Source organism: Astatotilapia calliptera, chromosome 18 (assembly GCF_900246225.1).
Source record: "Astatotilapia calliptera chromosome 18, fAstCal1.2, whole genome shotgun sequence".
In the NCBI taxonomy this organism is placed as follows: Eukaryota; Metazoa; Chordata; class Actinopteri; order Cichliformes; family Cichlidae; genus Astatotilapia; species Astatotilapia calliptera.
Genome location: NC_039319.1, coordinates 5,978,825 through 6,000,195, shown reverse-complemented (window position 1 = coordinate 6,000,195; position 21,371 = coordinate 5,978,825). Strand labels below are relative to the sequence as shown.

Below are 21,371 nucleotides of genomic sequence, written 5' to 3'. Positions count from 1 at the left end.
TGAAGAAAATGACTGAAAGGAATTAAAGTAGACTGAGGAAGGGTAAAAAAGGAGATAAGGACATAAAAGAATTAAAAAGGAAAGGAAAGGAAAGGAAAGCAAAGGAAAAGAAAGAACCTGGTAGGATGAAGAAATGAGGGAAGAAGTGATGATGAAAAATGTGGCGTTAAAGTGAAATGACACTGTAAAAAGGGGGACTCGTGTTTTAAAAAAGCAACGGGTGAAGACTGAGATGTGGTGAGAAAAGTTGGGAGATAAAGGAAGAGGGCTAAAGGGAAGACGTGCAGGAGCTGAGGAAATCGTGAGACTGTGATGAAGGCAGGTCTGCCCGCTTTCCTCTGAAGACTCACATCATGTTGGTCAGTGTTACATAACAGCCCTGCCTCTGTCTGTCTGTCTCACCATCATCACACACACACATTGTCATTATTGAGTCTGTGTTTACACTCACATTTCCTCTCTCCGCATCGGTCTGTCGAGTCTACTGCAGGTCCTAGAAGATGGGGACTTACATGCAGGACGGAGCCAGAGTTTTTGTTTTTCAAGACTTAGGTGTTAAAGTTATGCTAAAAGACAGTTTTGTGCTGACAGTTGTCATTAGTGTGGTTTCCTTTTGTACAGTTAAACACGTAAGAAGAGCAGAAAGCCATTTCAATAATTACATGTTCAGTTTATGTGCTTGCAGCACTTAAGTTGTTACAGACTTAATATTATTTATGCTTCTTCACTTCCAATGTCAACGCTTTCCTCAGGCAATTGTTCCATGTTTGTGACTGTGAAAACATGAATAGACTCTCTTTGATTATGAAACTGTCATCTGAGAGTTTGATCTTCCTTGAACTTCCTGCTTTCGTTAGAAGGTGAAATTTTCTCAACTTATCTGGACTCATTAAAATAGATTGCTGAACAGATTCTCTCTTAGGCACTTCCAGGCACTGGTTTTCACCAAAAGGAGTAGTTGTTATTCTTAAAACATTTATTATTACACTTGTATAATACAATTTCTGCTAACATGGTCTTTTTCATAACTGTCCTCATCATATTCTTCTTCAGGGCTTCTATCAGTAGTCTCTAAAGTAACTCCTACCAAGTCAGGGAGTTTTTTTGGGGATGTTAGGAGTTCGTTTTTTTTAATGTGTATAAACTGGAGTCGTAATTAAGGCAGATGAAACTATTCAGCACGTGTGCGAGTTAACTTTGAGGTTAACTGTGATTTGGTACTTTTCTTCACAACAGGAACATCTTTTGCTAGAAATTCTCCATCGATTGTAGTGTTGTACTTACTTTGGAGATATTGTGACTTTTTGTAAATTTCTGTAATTGTAAAACTGGTTAACGACCAAAAAGATAAAAACGGAAATGCTGACAAGTCAAAAAACGAGTGTGTGGCTTTGCTTGCCCTTGTTAATGAGCTGTTCATCATGACTCAGCTAGCTATCGGCTTTTCTTGCCTTCAGTCATTAATTATAAATGCTAGCAGGCTGGCTTTAGGGATAAACTGTCTATCTGACAGTGGCACTGCCATCTTGACAACCACTGAATGGAACTGTCACAGGAGGATAGATTCTAATGGCTTTGGTAATGGCCAGACTTTCCCCCAGCTCCACCAGCAGTTAGTTTTGACTATTTGACTGTTGTTTGTAATTACGTTGGGGGATCCCCTGCCTTTTCCTCTTATTTGTAAATGTACATTTGAGAAGTTTTACGGACAAACACCCTGAACGCTGGCAAATCAAAAACATCTGGGTGTCTTTGGTTTTCCAAGCACAAGTGCCAAAGCACATTTATTAACATTTAGTTATTATTATTACACAAGAGCATATCCTCACCCTGCTCCTTGATCTGCCTGATCTGCTTCACCGTCTCCTTGAGGATGGCACATTTGTCCGGCTTGACGTTAAGGTCGTCCATGTCGTTGATGTTGGCAAAGATCAGCTCTGCCAGTTCCTCGATGTACTTGTTCTCCTGCTCCCGGTTTCTCCTCTCAGTGCTCCTCTTAGGGCTGGAGGATAAGGAGGGAAATGACGACATCATTGAAAGAAATTAATGAAGTCAAAACCACAATAACTGCAACGGTGCTGCGCTGTATGATAATATAGCTGTGATATAACAGCCGAGGACTTTGCTGCACCGTGCAGTAATCTTACACTGAGTTTCCAAAAACGTTTCTACATATCCGAGAGTTACTCGCGTGCTCTCCATACTGACTACTTCTCTTTTCGGAGACAAAGAGACACTTAGTAAAATTAAGTTCTTAACCTCCGACGCAACATCAGTGTGTCCTCATTATAGTCTGCAGCGTACCATCAAACAACAGTTCATTCAGTCAACTTGTGGTATACAAAGATGCTGCAGCAGCATTTTTCTATAGTGACCCACATTAATCACTCCCTTTTCTTCTTAATGAGCCATAAACTATCATGCCATTTATAACTACTTACTTATTTATTTAATAATGTGTCAAAAATCTAACCAACCAAAATGAGGAGCTATATAATTAATAATCAAGTGTTCTATAAGGAAGTAATAAGGCTTTAGTTCTGATTAATTGTTATTGTCATTTATGTATTACAGTGTATCATGAGGCTGTGTGGTGGATAAAGGTTTTACCTGGGCCCCAGGAGGTCTGACTGACAGTCCTTCCTCTTCAGAGAGTCTCCCCCTCTGGGGGGCTCTGGGGTGTCCCCCCTCCCACTACTCATCTTCAGCAGATATCAGCACCTGGAGGCAGAAAAGCAAACCCGTGCAGATTGTAGTTAGAGTTTGGTGTTTAGCGTGCTTATTGTTACATATAAAATTGGTAAATAATGCGTACATATAGCCCTCTGGAGTGTACAGGTGGATGCTGGGGTTATTGAGGAATTGAAGAAGACTGGGATGAGAATTTAGACCGAGTATGCTCTCCATATGACACGAGGAATGTGAGACACGTTATGAGTGCATGTAGTGGTGCAGATGGAGCTGCCTGCCTGGAGAACTGTGGCTTGAAGGCTTAACTTCATTTAAAATCACCATAAAATAAAACACAAGTTACATGTTTTGGCATAAACAGCAACTATCAAATATAAAGGTACAACAGTATAATAACCACGGACTTGTTTAAGCAATACAAAGGTAGATCAGTTACTGGAGCTGCCTGTCATAATATTTAAATTCTCACAGCAAGAGTACAAGCCTGAAAACTATAGAGTCCTTTGGACATTTATGTGTTCATGATTTCAAACGTATCCAAAGTGTTTACAGTAAATCTCAATAAACAAAGACATAACCTCGATGCGCCAGATTGAAGCAGCACAAGTGCAGCTGAACACCGTGGACACTAAATCCTTAAAAACTGACGGTGAAGAGTGCTCGTCTCACTCCTTGATGAACTTCACTTCATTATTTATAGGCAAAAGTTAATGCGCTGAAGATGTACACACACTGCATTTTGTATAATGAGGGAGTGCGCTCGTGACTCCCGAACACAATGTGCTATTGTAAAGTGCCCGCAGGCAATGTGGGAGGCCCAGTGGGAATACAGTAGGTGTCAATAATTACTTCAGTTAGAAACAGCTAATTCATGTAGGCATTCACTGTTCTTACATGAACATTTATGGTGTTTGAGTCAAAGGCATTCAGTAGCAGTCATAATGACGACAGCCAAGTTGTTTAAAGAATATTTTTGTCATCTTGAAAGAATTGGGTAAGACCGAAAAGAAGCAAAGTATAGACAGGTGGAAAGGCATTTAAATTAAACACTTCTTGGCAGGGAAAGTTACACCATATGGTCACCTCATGTGGCTAGACCTACAAAACACTGCTTACAAAACCCTTGTTGGTCTAACATGGTCAACTCTCTGATTTCTCCCTCAGTTTTACTTTAAATTACTCAAATTGCAGATGTGTGTTATGGTAGCTGTTTGGCGCTTAGTTCTGTTTTCCAAGAAACGGTTAAAAATTGCTTCAGGTTCAGGCCTTTCAAAGGACTGGCGTGTCCTTTTTTGTTAATATAACACAGGTTTGGAGTTGAGGTAATAAAAAGGACATACTGATTACAAATTGACAGAATAGATGTGACAAACATCTGTTATCTTTAACAATCATTTGCAGATGAGACAGACTCCAACAGTTACAAGCAGGAGCAGAGGCAGTGTCTGTTAGGACAGTCGGGCTTTAAGGCCTTTCAACGGGCCAGCCCATCACCTGACTATTACATAACAGGCCGTCAGAGGGGCTGATACTGTGCAGATAAAGGCAGGATAGAGGGATAAAGGAAAGAAAAACAGCAGGGAGGGAGATGGAGAGTAAAGAGAGACAAAAAGAAAGAAACCTATAAAGGAAGAAATAAATAAGGGCCTGCAGAAACATTTTCTCACACAGCCTTCAAGCTGGCAAGTGTAAGTGTTGCAGAATAATACAAGTGGAAATGTATGGGGTAACAGGAGGAAGAAAATAGGAGGAGGAGCATCTGCTGTTCTGAATTAGCAGGCTTGAGGAAGGAGGAAAATATATCCCTATTACACCAAGAGAGCAGAAAATTATCAATAATGTGATTAAAAAAAAAAAAAAGTAATTAAAAAAAAAATCAGACAGTCAGTTTTTGCCAAGTGGTGTCTTTGGCTGTGGATGTAGTGATAGTTCCCACAATGCAAAGAGAGCCCTTGTTAATGAGCTGTTATCATTGTGATTCAGCTAGCTATCAACTTTTCGTGCCATCAGCCAATTTTTAGAAAAGCTAGCAGGCTGGCTTTAGGAATAAAATGTCTGTCTGACAGTGGCACTGCCATCTTGACAACCACTGAATGAATTTGTCTCAAAAGGACTGATTATAATGACTTTGTTTATGGCCAGACTTTCCCTCCAGCTACACCAGCAGTTCCTTTGAACCGTTCAACTTCTGTTTTGTAATTACTTTGTAATTACTCTTCCATCTACTACTACCAACATGCTAGACTACATATAGCATTGTACCTGCTAAATATCAGTGTGCTAGCAATGTGACCATTCGACTGTCCTGTTATTAGGCTACAAGCACCACCAGAGCTGTGGATCCTTAGCCGTCCTATGATTTGTATAAATGTGGAGGAAGAAACACACATATACACTGCAAAGTTATTAAAAATAGAACGACATTAACGTCCCTACTGTAGGTTACATGATGACACTTAATGGTGGGTGATGGTTGCTGATTGATGACTAGAATATAATTAAAAGAGCAGGTCCACATGAAATACAGAAGATTTCAGCAGTGATGAGGGTCATGGTGAGAGACAAACATCTCTGTCCACTTGGCCACCGTAATTACCCTTTCTAATGCCTTCCCATACACAGGCATTAGACTGAGAACACGCGTCATGTCTGGTAGCCAGTAAGTTAAAAATATAACTTAGACTACTTTTTTTGGTCAGGTCAACCATGAGAAAGCAAACAGTCTAATAAACAAAACAGGAATTTGAAATTTTGTGCTGCCTTCTGAGTCAAAGCAGCTTTTTGATATCTTTTCTGAACATGAAGCAGTTCAAAGAAAATCTATTACCCATTTTGGCTCCTGCTGACTTACATCATTAAATTATTGAATTGGGGGTCAACAACTTTGTTTTTTTTTTTGCTTTCGTTGCATCTGTCGTTTGATGGAAGATAGTTTATTAGCTCTCTATAGTATCAATGGCATCTTTGTTCCCTTTTCAGCGTTATAGGTCTTCATTTTCAACTCACTTTCATTTATATAAAGCCAAATTACAATAGTCACCTCAAAAAACCCACCAATCAGATCACCCCCTATTAGCCAGCACTTGGCGACAGTGGGAGGGGGAAGGAAGAACTCCCTTTTAACAGGGAGAACCTGCAGCAGAACCAGGCTCTGGGAGTGGCAGACATCTGCCATGGCCAGATGGAACCAGAGATTAATAATACCTGATGAATAAATACTCTGTGGTTTATAAACTCAGAGTGAAAAAAGGTGAGCGAAGCAGAAACACACAGTGCATCATGGGAAGCCCCCAGGAGCCCAGGCCTATTGCAGAAAACCTAAGGGAAGATTCCAGGTGACGTGATCTAGCCCTAACTACAAAAAAGGATAGTTTTAAGTCTAATCTTAAAAGAAGTGAGGGTGAGGCTGGTTCCACAGAAGAATGGCCCAAAAGCTGAAGGTACTGCCTCCCACTTTACTTTTAAATATCCCACAAGTAAGCCAACAGTCGTAGAACAAAGTGCTCTACTGGGAAGGTGCGGTAACATGAGGTCTTTAGGATAAGATGGGGCCTAAAAATTCAAGACCTTGTATGTGAGGAGAAGGATTTTAAGTTTCTAAATTTGACTCTAGATTTAACAGGGAGCCAGTGTAGAGGAGCTCATATGGGAAAACGTTTATACTTTCTAGTTCCTGTCAGTACTCAGCAGCTGATTTAAAGTTAGCTTTGCAAACATATTTTGCTAACACAAATTGATGCCAAGTTGATCAACTCTCACGTGGCATATGCAAATGAACAGAAAGTCATTTGACAATACCCACTTCTTTCCTAATAGTGTAATCAGCATCCTAATAAACAAGGAAATTACAACGTGTGAGTTAATTACTTGATTGTCAATCATTGCTGGAGATATTTAAATTTAAACATCAAGTACCAAAACTAACCTTCCACCCTCGAGCTGTGCAAGACATCCATTTACTTGGATTAAGTAGGAAAAAAAGGAAACACCTCTCTAAAAGTTAATTAAACAAAGGTTAGCGACGTCAAGTGTGATGTTAGTTTCAAAACAAAGAGTCTTATTATGTTCAGCGGACGGTGAAGTTAACGTTATCATCACGAGAGTCCAGCACGCTAACCTCAAAAGTTGATGAAAGCCTCGCTTAAAGATTCAGTCAATCAGAGAAAGGTACACACACACACACACGCACGCACGCACGCACGCACACGCACGCACGCACACACAAAGTCACTTTACTCCTCACAATCAGCTTCACTAAAATACTTCAATCAATGTCTGAAGTACATACACATGTCCAAATCCACAAGAACATCCATGAGACATGTGGCATAAAAACACAGAAAGACACACACACAAACACACACGTGCACACAATGAATTAACACTAATGTAGCCTGCGACAAAAGCCTTTACCCCGCTCAGCCCGATACTAATGCAATCAGAGGAGCCAAGAGCTTCGCAAAGTGAAGCCATTTAAAAACAATTTGAGAAGCAGAGAAGAGCCAGGGCCAGAGGGTCAAACCAGCCATTAAGAAATTAAAGCTGAGGATTGATCACTGCCTGCTTAAGTGGACCCTGTCTCCAGTAGAAACCACGGCTCCTCAGTTTCTTTGTTTTCAGTTTGTGGGGATGGGGGTTACAGAGGTGAGTGCAGGGTGAAGCTTTCACTTATGTGTTTTTGTTGTTTACTTCCCTTACTTATTTTTAAAGAAGAGGAAACGGACACATCTGTAGTCTCTGTTTAGTTTGAACAAAACACTGGGTTTAAATCTCTATGTCTGCAATCAGATGAGTGGATCAGGGGCATTATCATTTAGTTAATACAAACTACCTTTGCGGCCTTCAGCTTTCCAGGAATTTCCCCATAATTCCCACTGTGCAACAGAGGTATAGAGCATGTAGGTATTGGATTGCAACCACATGGAAATCAGGTGGGAAGAAAAAAAGATGAGCGATAGCACACCCGACTCCCATTTAGAAGTAAACAAAAATAGCACACTGAGTAAAAACCTCTGGAAAATCTGTTACTACTGTAAATTAGAGATAATTACAAGACCTGTTGTTCAGCAGGGAATGGCTGGGAAGTCAGGAGGATGCCACAATCACCATATGCATGACAGACCTACTCTGACCAAATGATAGTTGTCATGGAAGTAAAACGCACTATGGATTGTTATTAAGGTAATGAGTCATCCCCAGGCTTTAGTGTGCAGACTAATTGAGGTTTTCAGCGTGTAACAAAAAAAAAAGAAAAAATAACAACGACCACGCAGTCTTATGCAATGACTGACAGCACAAAATTAAAGCTAATGTGGTTTTTTGTTTGTTTTTTTGCAGGAATAGTGGAAAACCTGCATGTTTATTCTTAATGTCCTAATACATTTACTGTGCAAATGTCAGAGTTTTTATCCCCAGAAATTAATTGAGTCCGTCAGTTAATGTTACGCACAATTTAGCTCGCCGTGGGTGGCTGCTCTATTGAAGCTCCTCCTGGAGATCTTTGCATTTTGTGAAAAGGATTTACATCTTACTATAATGATCATAAAGTATGCATGCATCACTCCTCCCAGACACATTAATCCATCCGGATTCAATTCATTTCATGTATAAAGCGCCAAAACACAAAAAGAGTCACCTCAAGGATGAATAATTAACATATATATGTGTAATTTCATACATTTGCGAAGCATATAAGCATGGTAGGTAGTACTATTAGTAGTTATTATACTCTCTCTTATAGTACACCTTCAAAAAGGTTGATGACAAAGGATGATATTTAAGACTTTACACAAACCTTTGACCCTGAATCCTCCCTTAGTTACGCTGCAGTAGGTCTAGGGTGCTGGGGGCTGCCCATGATGCACCAAGTGTTTCTTTTTTACTCACGATATGTTTATTCACCACTCTGCATTTAATCATTAGTTATTATTCATCTCTGGCTCTCTTCCACAGCGTGTCTTCATCCTAACTTCCTCCCAACTGGTTGCAGCACATGGCCGCCCCTCCCTGAGCCTGGTTCTGCCGGAGGTTTCTTCCTGTTAAAAGGGTGTTTTTCCTTCCTACTGTCACCAAAGTGCTTGCTTAAAGGAGTCAAATGATTGTTGGGGTTTTCTCTGTTTTCTCTGTATTATTGTAGGGTCTTTACCTCACAATATAAAAATGCCTTGAGCCAATGTCTTCCTGATTTGGTGTTACATAAAACTGAATTTAATTTACTTTTTATTCCTTGCAGATCAATATTAAATTTTATTTTCAAACCTCTAGAAATAAAAAAAATAAATAAAACCGAATAATTATTTTTATGAATGCAACCTGTGAAGAGGAGTCACAGCTACAAATGCAGTACAGTCCACTATAATAGAAGACTAGTACTTCAGTGCCTTGTTTCCCTACTACTGCTAGTGCAAAAACAAAGAACTAAATGATAAAAATCAGGATCAATTTAGCAATCAGACACCAGTGGGCTTGACAGAGGTATTTGGTAGTAAGGACCCTCCTCCCTTTGGTGTCTGTAAACTGTTAAGGCTGTTGTCTAAAAGCCAGAAAACCCACAAACATAAAGTAGATTTAATACCCTGCTGTAGCTGGATTAAGAACACTGGCTTCTCCCACACTGAAAGGCCTGCGACATATGCACAGTGAGCGTGTTTGTGTATGTGGCTTTCTACGTGTTGGCGTGTCCACGTCAACAAGTCCAATCTCTTTATGTACATCTCGGCTGTTTGGTGCCACGGTGATGCTGAGCAGGTGACTCTATGGTTGGCTCTTCTCCAGTTACTGGTGACAATTTGTATTGTGCATATCTAGCTTTATTTCTCTGAGTAGCTACAATATTTGCTTTCAATAACTATTTAGTCATTTCAAGTAACCACTACCTTAAATGACCAAATAGCTTTTGATTTACTAGAAAGAGTCGCCACAAAGAGAAAGACAGCAGTGGATGAACTGGTACAGCTGCTTTCTTTTTTGACGCCTGAGGCTCGTTGGAGCCGAGTCAGCAAATATTCAAACAATATTAGACTTTCCAGTAGGCTGTTTAACTGAGCTAACACAAATCAGCACTAACACCAGTTACCAGTTAGACTACACATATGTGCCAAAAAGGATAGATTCTACAACATGGCTTAAGGATGATAACACACAGGTGCTCTGCTGAGCTTTGCAGATGCACACATACTGCTGCCACTTAGGGAAATGGCCATGATACATGGAATAACCGGTTATGTGGGCTATTCTTGTTCATGTTTGTTCTTTTGTTGGTCATTAGCTTTGCTGCATTGTAGTCTAAAGTCATAATATACAAAAATGTATTTGTAGTGTAATGAAACTAAATGTCAAAAACTATATAAACTGTCCATCTTTCTTGCTTGTTGCACCTTTGTGTGTTAAACTCTGTTGTCGTTCCTTTTCTTGCTCCACTAACCTCTCAGAAAAGAAGCATTTGAGAGCATAAGACCATATGAAAAAAAAACCCTAATGCGTGTCAACAAATAAGAAGAAAACAAACCTAATTAGATTCATGTTAAATTTCAGTCCAGTAATGATTAATGATTAAACAAACTCTGTTTTGTTTGTTTCCTCAACATAAATCATATGTGACATATGTATATTTGATACAGATGTCACACTAAGCCTTATTTAAGAAGAGCTTTTTTATTTCCTGCTTATATCAAGCCTTTCATCTTAATTGGATAGTCCATAGCATAGCTAACATTACGACACACATGGATATAGCTAAAGAGCTGTTCAAACAATTTAGGTCATAATACTATCCTACACCTCAATCAACATCCTGTTGGAAGACCAAACGAAATCATCCAACAGCATCGTCTTCACAGCTCCAACATGTCAGTAAATCTTTAGTTTAATTCAATAAATATGATCGTTTGTTGGTATAGCTAATTGACCTCTTGCAAAATATTTTCTCATGAAAGGGAACAAGAAATTGAAACATTATGAAATTTTCTCTTTTGTTTTCTTTTTGTAATTCTTCTTTTTCTTCTTTTAACATCAAAAAATCTGTACATCAAAGATTTGAAATCCCAGAACAGATGTTGCACCTCAAGAACAAGAGGAAAAAACACTATGAAAGGCTTTGAGAGGGTTGCACAGTCTGACTTCCACTTCAGCTTTCACAGTGTTGTTTCTTTCCAGTGTATCCATTACGCCCATGTAGTGGATGCAAATTTGACACGAGTATACGTCTATCCCTACAGCCGGTTTTCCACCTGAACACACAGGAGTTTCTCAGCCAATCAAGCCCGTCAAACATTTGGTCACAGTTACCTCTCTTGCCACCTGGTTGCCCAGACCTTCTTTTATTGAAGTGTCAAAGTTTCCAAAGACTTTTTGACGCTGTTGTGTTGGAATGAAAAGCAAATGCCTTTCTGTGTGCTGAGAAGTGAGTCCCCGTAAAAACCAAGCTGTACAAACTGGCTCACTTCAACCAGCACTCCTTTTTTTTTGTCTAAATAATCACCCCCACCACCATAGCTCAGCCACCTTAGCTCAGTCTTCTTTCTGTTCCCCTTTTTTTTTTTTTTTTTTGCCATCTTCAACGTCATCACATCAACTTGAGAAAAATCTTGTTGTTACTAATAGATTACAATTAGAATGATCCGATCAAATTTGAACTAGAGTTAAATAGCAAATTATCTGCACATCTCTGTCTCTATAATTCTCCCAAAGTTAGAAAAGGGAACAAGAGGCAAAACAAGCAGAAACTCAACTGTATTGACAGAAACCCAAGAAAATCAGCTGAGTGAAAGATGATCTGATGCAAGTGCCGTGCAGAAATGCCAGAGTAATTATCATAGCATCAAAATGGAGGGACATTAAAAATAATAACTCTAAATAAACTGTTCACAGATGGCTTGTTAGCTGGCTAGATAGCCAGCAGCTGCTCATTACTCGGCATGTGCAGCTTCATGTAATGTGAGAGCGTGATCGATTATAGACAGGAATCAATAACATTGAACATGCCTGCCTGGATGCTAACTCAATTGCGAGTGCATACACACGCATACGCACACACACACACTAATGCACACTCACTAAAACACAAACAAAAACGCCATGCTTCTACATGGACAAACATGATGATAATCACACACACACACACACACACATACACACACAAAAGAGTTTCTGCTGTAAACACTGAAACTGAGCGGCTGCTTAACAGCACAGAACAAAAACATCGGGGCCGCCTCGGCACTGCAGTTTACGAAAGACACCAAAGGAGAACTTATGTTCCTCTAATGTGCAGAATCATCCTACATGCATTAAAAACAAACACAAAACATAAAAGTGGTGCTTGTCGAGACACAGACGGAAATAAAGTGATTGTTTTATGTCATCATGAAATCTGGACTCCTAAATATGATTTCTGCCTCTTCTCAGCTCAAGTTTCAAGTTCACAGTACAGGGCCGGTGGTTTGAAACTCTTCTGAAAAGCCATTCAAAGCTCTTTTGATCTTTCAGTATACTGTAGTGTAATACTGCTTTGGTTGTACAGCACCTTTCATGCAACATGTGCGGCACTAAAAAAATGAGGATGCAGGTTTGATGAAAGAGCAAACAAGTAACGATAACAATTACACAACACACAAAGGCATTTTGTCATAACAGTTTGTGACAGGAGAAGCCCTGCTTTTAATGGGTGTTTAAATGTTTAAATCACTAATATCATCAAGTAGGATATTAGCTGAAAATGAGGGAGCATCTCCAGTTCTCATTTTTGGTGTGATTTTGGCTACCCAGCAGTAGAAAGGACACAAGGCAGTGGCTGGTCCTAAGCCTTTGAGCAAGGTGACTTTTAAAAGAATCAATTCTGAGAGATAAGGGAGCCAGTACAGTGTTCCCAGGTCTGGAGTGATGTGGTCCCTCTTCATTGTATAACATATGCAGAATTCAAGACAAACCTTACCACTTTTATCCAATTTAAACACTGTGCTAAACACTAAAATGCTGCTTTCTTTGCAGTTAGCAGTAAATCCCTTTTTATGACATGGGAAGACACCACAGCTCATATCAGACATGATTAGACGAATTCACCGGTGAGGTAGGCAACTTTAAAAAAGCCACACAAAGTGAAAGCAAAAACTCCTAGATAGAGATAGCAGAGGAGTTTCACGTTGTTCTACTGGCCCAGAGGTCAAACTCCACCTTCAGCTCCCTGAGTGACTTATCAGCAGAAGCAGCTAGTGTCTGTGTGAAAATTAACATGCAGTCACAGCCCAGTGACCCCATGAAACGCCAGCTGTTTGCATTGTGCTTCAGAAAGTTGTCTTTCAAAGTTTAACCTCTAAGATTGCTCAAGTTTGGCGCTGGTATGTGTGCCTTTGTGAGAAAAGCAGTCATGGATTTTTCAAACGTGGATCGCTGTGCTCACTTGGAAACGAAACATTCTGGTACACTAAAGATTTATTTAAGTGTTCCTCTACTGAAATTTAATATCCTGTGTAAAAACTGCCGTTGGGAATTAGTTAAAATGATTAAAACTGAACTGACACCTCACTAGCTAAGAATATTAACAAGTCCACCCCTTTTTTTCCCTTTAACTGCGAGCTTGTCATTACGAAACTGAGCATTTGCAAAGCGACTTCACAAACCTGTGAATTTTACACTCGGCCAACTTGCTGCTTTCTGGGTGAGTTTTACCAACAGTTGTTATTGAAGCGCAGAAAACTGAGTAAACAGTTGGCTGGTTAGACCTCAGGTGACAGAGCAGCTTCGGGCCTGCTGACTGTGCACTCTGCGTGTGTGGCCAGTCATTCATAACCACTCCCATTGCAACATGCACACACACGCTCGCACACACGCTCGCACACACAAAACCACAACAACAATACATGACAGCTCAAAGTCCAAGTATGACTGGGATAGTCACACCTACTGTGAGCATCAGAGCTCATCATTGTGGGCTAATAAAGAAACATGGGGATAACATAATATAAAGTTAATTTCTGTCATTCACATTAAATAAACATTAGCTCAGATATGTCCAATCAAAGCATGAGTGACTGACAGGTGCTTTAAAGCGGGACATAACTTCTGATTGATTCAAGTTAACAAGAAGTAGCTGACGACACTGCTAAACATTGCTTCTGTTTAATGTCATCATCTGAGACATATGGAAAAAAAGAGTGTGTTCTTAAATATAGTGTGTCAACCAACCTTATAGACTTTGCCTTTTAATCTACTGTCAGCATGAAACAGAACGAAGCAGATCAGAGTCTGAGCATTGCTTACCTTTGCTTTGGTTAAAACAGTCCATAACAGGTCCAGAGCCGGCTAAACATCCCATGCCGGCCGGGCAAACACACTGGTTTTCACAGCATACACACACACACACACGCACAACCATACACTCGTTTTGTATTTCCCCTCGCTTCTCTGTGAGATTATTCCTGTGTGTGTGTGTGTGTGTCTGTGTGTATGTGTGTGTCATCTGCCTCTAATGACAGCTGACAAACTACATGCCGCAAATCCTCTCTCTCTCACTCCCTCCCTCCCCCTTGCTCTCTCTCTCCCCCTCTCTCGCTTGTTTTCCCCTCCCCCCATCACGTAGAAACACACACATACACACACTCCTCCCTGTCTCCTCCCACAACACAGGAACACACTCCTCCCTCCTCTCGCTCACAATCGTTCTAGGCACTGGATGATTTACATGGCCTATTGTTCTGTAATTCTGGATGGCTTTTATTATTTTAAAAAAATACACTAATCATTACCGTCTATGACATTTGTTACAAAACAGTCAAAGTACAAAATGTGTTACTTTATCACTAGTTGCAACACTTTTCACAAACTTGCAATGCTTACATGCAGATGTTCAAAAAACTGCAAATATTTGGCAAAATGAGAAATGTGAGTGCTGTCAGAATTTACGGGTGCCTGAATATTTCTGTCTATTTTTGGCGAACAAGAAGAACAAAAAAATAAATACATACATACATTTTCTATTATTCAAACTTGCGCACAACTTTCAAAACTGAAGCAGAAAGAGATGTCTGTCAGAAACAGTGAAGCCAGTGAGTGACAGAGAAAGACTATTACATTCAGCACTTGCATAATAAGCATTGTCCCTGCTTGTATAATAAGCCCTACATGAAGGGAGATGGCAAAAACACAGACACACACACAAGTGAAATGAGTCACAGAAAAAAGAGACAAACACACACTAAGAGGTAATTTTACAAATGGCTAAAGCTCTAAGAGCTTTGCGCACACATACAGCTACTCCATACTCGCACAAAAATTGCTAGGTTAACTGTCACCCTCGCTTAAAACATACGGTCCTTCTGTGTTTTCACTTTCCATGTTCTTATGTCAGGATGTCCCTGTTTTGCTTTATGAGCTGTTGTGGTTTCTATGAACTGCTGTAAATAATGTCTGACGGTGTTCCTTACCTTTGATCCAGTGATGCTCCTTTTGGTTTAGTTTCATGTTTTAAGTTTTAATGATCCCAACCAAATGTTCAGATGGTTGTTTTTTTTTAAGAGCTTAAAGTTTAAGCTCACAGTGGCAGATTGATGAGTGCTGTGAAACTGAAAACTTTGGGGTTTTGTTTTCTTTTTTTGCATTTTCTACTCTGCAAGTTGCCGTGTTAGAAGGCGATTATACTCTGACGTGCAAAAGTGGATGAGTAGTCCTGTTATAGTGCTGTGAAAGTACCCTTAAGTCCGGTTGAAGGGTACATGTGTAGCACAACGAATAAACTTGAATCGAATCTTAAAGGACTTGAACTCCATCACAAATACACTGACTGAGGAATGACCTTTGAACTTCTCCTGCAAATGTACTTTTCCCGATGCCATGGCACTGATATTTGGCCATGCAATATGCTATTTAATTATATTTGGTTATAGAAAATCAAACAAGAGTGCCGTTACAGTACAATGGTCTACCATTGTCACTGGCCAATATCATCACTGCTAATGTCAGTATATTGGCAAGTAAGTAGGAATTTAACTTGGTCAGTGGTCAATATATCTGATGTAACACCCCAGTTTTGCACCGGATAAATGATGTTGGATGGTGTGATGAAGGGGTGAAACACAGGCCAGTTGTGTTGTTAAAACAGAGATTTGCTTCCCTTAGCACAAAACCAAACATACAAACCAAAAAAAAAACTCAAATAAAATTCAGTGTTTTATAGAATCTGTGCATCTGCATGTTGAACTCCACTGCATCCCTAAATAATTTTTTTTTCTGTATCACTTGCATTGTAATTTAACATATATATGTACTGATATATGCTATATTTGTATTGCATCCTATTGTAATACAGCAAAACACTATCTTAACATAAAGATTCTGCTTACCTGATTTGCAAAGCATCATGGGTAAACATCCATAAAGATATGGCAACATCATTCAGTTATCTCTGTGAGACACATGAAACAAAAACAAAGATAAATGTTAAGTTTGTGTTTGAAAGGTTGGGCCGAAACAGATTTCTTAAATAGCAATGTGTCTGACAGCTGATCCTAGAATCTGCACAATCTTTGTTTCTTTGCTTGTCTTTTAAAAATAGTTTTTTCGTTAATAACATTTCTTTCAGCCTTTTATTACTATGTTTACTGTGTCTATTACTATGTAATACTTTGAAAACAGGATCCCAGATTGAAGGACCATAAAATGTATGCATGTCATCTTGTTCGTAGAAATACAGACACGTGGACAATGAATTATTGCATGTATAATGAACAGCTTAGGCACAAACTGAGAAAAATTGTAAGAAACTGGAAATGGCCAAAAATCAACGCAACATTAGCCAAGTTGGCGAAGCTTTTTATCCCTAATACAGATGAAGCTCTTAAGACACTGGATCATTCTCATAGCGCAAATTAGCATACGTCAATGTATTTTGTGTGACTATGAAGATGTAAACGGAGATGTGTCTTTCAAAATCCAGTGTTTATAAAATAATGTTTAGTCTCCAGGCTCACAGGTATAACAACCCCAGTGACATCATCAGGTTATTTTCTCAGAAACATAAAGCGTATTTTCACAGGATGAGAACTTCCCAAAACTAGTAATGTAACTTTAATATTAAACAATAAAGGCATACAAACACAAACACTGATGAGACATTCCCGTAAGTACTGAGTGAACGTTTTTTGACATCATATTGAGTTGCTAAAGTGCATGAATAATTATCACTTTCCAGGCATGAGACACACTTAAGTGAGACACATCACTTCATTTTACCACAAGAGTCAACCCATCATCAAGTACAGATGCAGGGCACGCCTAGATCAAATGTGTAAGAGTGTGTGCTTGCTAAATATGCTGCCGTCTTTTACAGGGTAAAATCATTTAGCAGAATTTAACCTTAATCATCACCCACCAGTTATGCTGGAAATCGCACTCCTGCCCACAATAACAAGGATACCTGCAGCTTTTCCCAGACAATGACCCTGCCTGGGAGGAAGATTCCGAGAGCTCGGAGGCCTTTTTCACACCGTGAGGTTGACCTGGAACAGTATGGTGCTGCTCCAGGTTCATCGAGTTCCCACTGGCTTTGGTTCATATTCAAGAAACATCCTATTTTATGAAACAACTGGTCTCCTTTTATTTGAACAGCTGAAGTGTAGTGGAAATCTACTTAAATCCCTCCCTAACGATCAGATATTTCAGAACCATTTTACAGCGTGCCCTTTCATTTTCATGTTGCAGACAACTATGTGCGTGTGTGTAAAGTCCAAAGTGTAGGTCACATGTCCTGCTGCTGTGGAAAGACAGAAAGAGCCTACCTGTTTACTGGATTTCAGTCACCCTCCCTCACATATATATCTGTTGTAATCAAGTAAAAACTCATTTTTTTCAGGAACTATTATGCATCACATACTCTCTGTGTTGAATCACATCCTCTTCCCCCCTCAGTGTTAAAAGGGATGGCAAATTAAAGGAAAACCCCACACTGTGGGTTTGAGTGACGATTTACCATCTCGTGCCCTAAGAATTCAACACAGAAGCGACACGTCCAGTGCAACAGCATAACAGACCTGCAAAATCCTCCGACTGTAGAAGTGAAGCGTTCAGTATTTTTCCATAATTTTCTGTACATCTTTACCAAAAGTCCTTGACAAGAACTGTTACTGTGACTTTGTTCTTTTCCACTTCTGACATAGTAGTAAATAAGTTATAAATACAATTTCACTAATACTGAGGTTTGGGGCTATGAACATTCACGTACTTATGTTTAAACAAATTCAGCGTTCGATGCAGGAAGCTGAAACTTGTTTTCCCTTAGAGACATAATGTGAAGCATCAAACAAAAGAATATGTCACAAAATAGGAATAAAGGCTAATGCGGCCACAGGGATGTACTGATCCAATATCAGACTGATCCGGACTCAAAAAGCCGACAGCTGGGCCAATCTATGCAATTCAAGCCTATGTTGTTGTGTGTTTAATAAAGTATGAATCAGTAGCAATGCACTGCTAGCAGGAGAGCTAACATAGCTCTCTCTCACTTGCTCTTGCACTCTCCCTCTTGCAATGTTCAGTCTAACACTTATTGGGAAATATTTATTTCACATACATTAACATAACACATTTTGTCAACTTGATTAATATTATTTCACCTCGCCTGCCTCTTGTCAGCTCCATGTAAACACATGTGTGCATGTGCATCTGTGTTTGTGTGTAGGTGCACTCACGGCGAGACTGAGAGCAGCGAAAGGAGAAACTAGTATGAAATGAAAGCTGTGGGCAGGGAAGATTCTAAATCTGAGCTGAAATGAAACTAGTGCAAAAAAGATTAGGCGAATAACATACACACTTTTTACTTTTATTTTAGATTGAATTCATCTTGGTTGTCTTGTCATTTATTACTAGACTTAATAAGCCTGTTACAATTTGTTTTACAAAGTCTGGAAAGCGAAAGCCAAGCCTGACATTGCCTTGCAGATAAAAGAGCAATTCCCAATTGCTTCCTCGTAGTAAAAGAATACAGTCCAGTCATTTAACTGGTATCAGTACTCGGTATCCGCATGCATTGCTCACTGTGGGCATGGACAGGGTTGACCAACCAGTTTTAAAAACATTATGATGTGTATAATGCAATATGTTGCAGCTTGAAAGTTTAACAAGTTAAAATAGATGAAATAAATGGAAGAGTCAAACCTACCAAATCGAGATCGTTAGCACAGTGGTAATGTGTTGCATGCTTGTGGTGTGTGTGTGTGTGTGTGTGTGTAGTTACTGTAATCAAGAACACCAAATGAAAAGTACTAAAAAGAAGAAGTTATTTTTTTTGGTCAGTGGCCAAATCTGAAACATCTGCTTGCTCTTCCCCCCGATTTGTTCACTGTTACTTAGTGTGTGTGTGTGTGTGTGTGTGTGTGTGTGTGTGTGTGCGTGTGGCAGCAGCATTCTCAGTCAGTTGGACACAGCACACTCAAACCACACTGCACTTTAACATGCACCTGCCACCACTGAGATAGCTGTGCGTGTGTGTGCATTTGTCAGTTTGTGTGTGCATCAGAGTGTGTCAGTGTCTGTGGAGGAAAGATGGACAGCTGATCTCTACCCAACTCCTTTGTGAATTGCACAAGCACACATGCAAGCACAAATGTTCTTCCTGCGCACATGCACGATGACAGAAAAATCCTGTGGCTGTCACCCAGCCCACTTTGTGCACTGCAAACTTAGGTACTGCAAAGGGTACATTTTTGTCAGTCATTTTACCCAGGACCTCAAGTAGAACAAACCAAGACAGTAAGATGCACACTGAAGCACCAGTAAAATACAGATTAACCAGTTGGACTGTTTTCTCCCTTTCGGAAACAGCCTTTTCTCAAAGGAAAGAACATGCAAATAATTTCTAAAGGCTGTTTTAAAAAAATAAACAATGGGCCCCCAAAGTGACTTGAACTTTGCTTTCAGCAAAAACAAAGAAACACATATTTGCACCTACAGAGTCATGGCAATTGTGTAAAGACCAAACTTTGTAGTTAGCAATGGAGGGTTACACTGTTAATTATTTGCATAATAGACATTGTGGTAACCAAGCACGCACATACACACTGACATGCACACATTCACACACACACACACACACACACACACACACACTGAGTGTCTGTTAGATAGAGAGAGGGAAGAGTGAGAGGGAGCTACAGAAAGTCAATGAGAGCCACACAGAGAGACGGCCTACTTCCTGACTGTGATTAATTTCTGTTACTAAGCAGCTCTATGGTAACACAGACATCCACAGCTACACCGAGCTCAGAGCTGGTTTACAGTATACAGCCTATGCGTCTAACACATTACACAAGTTAGACGCATAGGCTGATAATCCTGGCCAGTAACGCAAAATATATAATCCCATATAAGATGTGCAAAAACAGCCCATCTGCAATTTGCAATGTTCACAATTATGCATCAAATTTCTTGTGAAACTGTGAGATTCCGCCCATGTCTTATAATGTTATGTGAAACATATGACTAATTTGTGAATATGAACAAAAGCACCCACAGTCATTCAGGGAGGTTAGCATGTCAACTAATTACAAATTCTGCTCAATCATTCATCTTAAGACTGCACAAAAATTACCCTTAAGCCACAAATGACTTAAGTAACTCTTAAAAATGACAAGTTTTTCAAAAGCAGCCCTGTCATCTGCTTTTACTCTTAATCTAATTATTCTCTCTCAGCCACAGATGTGATGCTAAACCAAAACACAAGAAGCTCAGCTTTGATGACCTCTCTTTGATCACATGTGGACAAAAGGATATTTATAAACTTTTACAATTTTTCAGTTATTTCCTGAATTTAATAACTTGTCATTACGTGACTTTGATTCATCTCCAGAGTCTCATGGTGAGAATAGGATCGGAGTAACAAATGGACATCAGAATGGACTTAATCAAGCCATAATATGCATTTTGGCCACAGTGCTGCTTAACCTCTTTACTGTCATCTTTGCAGCAATGGTCTGTCACCAAAAGGCTGTGATGAACAACACAATTAGCTCTGGCCATGGCCTGCGTTTGTTCTGCAAAAGCCTGTTATGCTATTAGCTTGTATTATCCAGCTGGAAGCCTGTGGAGTCTCTCTCTCTCTCTCTCTCTCTCTGTAACACAGCTCTGCTGTCATAGTGCTGGAGAATTACAGCCGCCATCAGCTCCAGCTAACCAAATTAGCACTTGTTATGCAACCTGCTACACTTGGCTCACGGGTCTACTGCTTCAACCCTGCACAGCTTTCCATATGGTTTGCACATAGGAAGGCAAGTTAGCTTTGCAGCCTGCTCCTCAGCTGAGTGGCAACATGCTGGTTTATTGCTTTGTTTAAGCACTTTAATCTGCTATATGTATCCCTTATATGCAACAGACGTTTACTGTAAAACTAAGACTTTCTGCCACGACAACACAACAGCTGAGAGAGAGTGAATTCAAAGCCAGAAACTCAAATCATGTGAGGCTGCATGCTGCGCTTTCATAGCCAGCTGCAGTCTTCAGTGTTTATAAAAAAAAAATGAGAAAAAAATGACTGTAAATGTATCTGCCAGAAGGTGTCTTGATACTTGCTAGTTTTAAAATTTGACTTTCACTGTCTCACTGTAGCATATGTGGTTTAAGCAAGTCAAACTGAAGACTTTTAAGACTTTTTTCTGCCACTTTAAATACCACTTTCAAATTAAATCTAAGAGTAAACTGGT

General features: G+C 39.7%; 1 protein-coding gene across 4 annotated transcripts in view; it reads right to left on the bottom strand.

Moving 5' to 3' along the window:
• The window catches only part of LOC113009960 (nuclear receptor coactivator 2-like), a 54,995-nt gene that overhangs the window by 25,679 nt on the left and 7,945 nt on the right, over positions 1 to 21,371 (bottom strand). For 3 of the 4 annotated variants that reach the window (XM_026148667.1, XM_026148670.1, XM_026148671.1), the window contains exons 2-4: positions 16,023 to 16,084; positions 2,611 to 2,721; positions 1,830 to 2,002 (exon numbers count right to left, since the gene is read on the bottom strand). In XM_026148667.1, coding sequence (XP_026004452.1) covers positions 1,830 to 2,002; positions 2,611 to 2,702 — 265 coding nt within the window. In that variant the 5' untranslated portion in view covers positions 2,703 to 2,721; positions 16,023 to 16,084. Of the gene's footprint in view, positions 1 to 1,829; positions 2,003 to 2,610; positions 2,722 to 13,944; positions 14,188 to 16,022; positions 16,085 to 21,371 lie in introns of those variants that run through there. The other variant, XM_026148668.1, reaches the window with a different exon arrangement.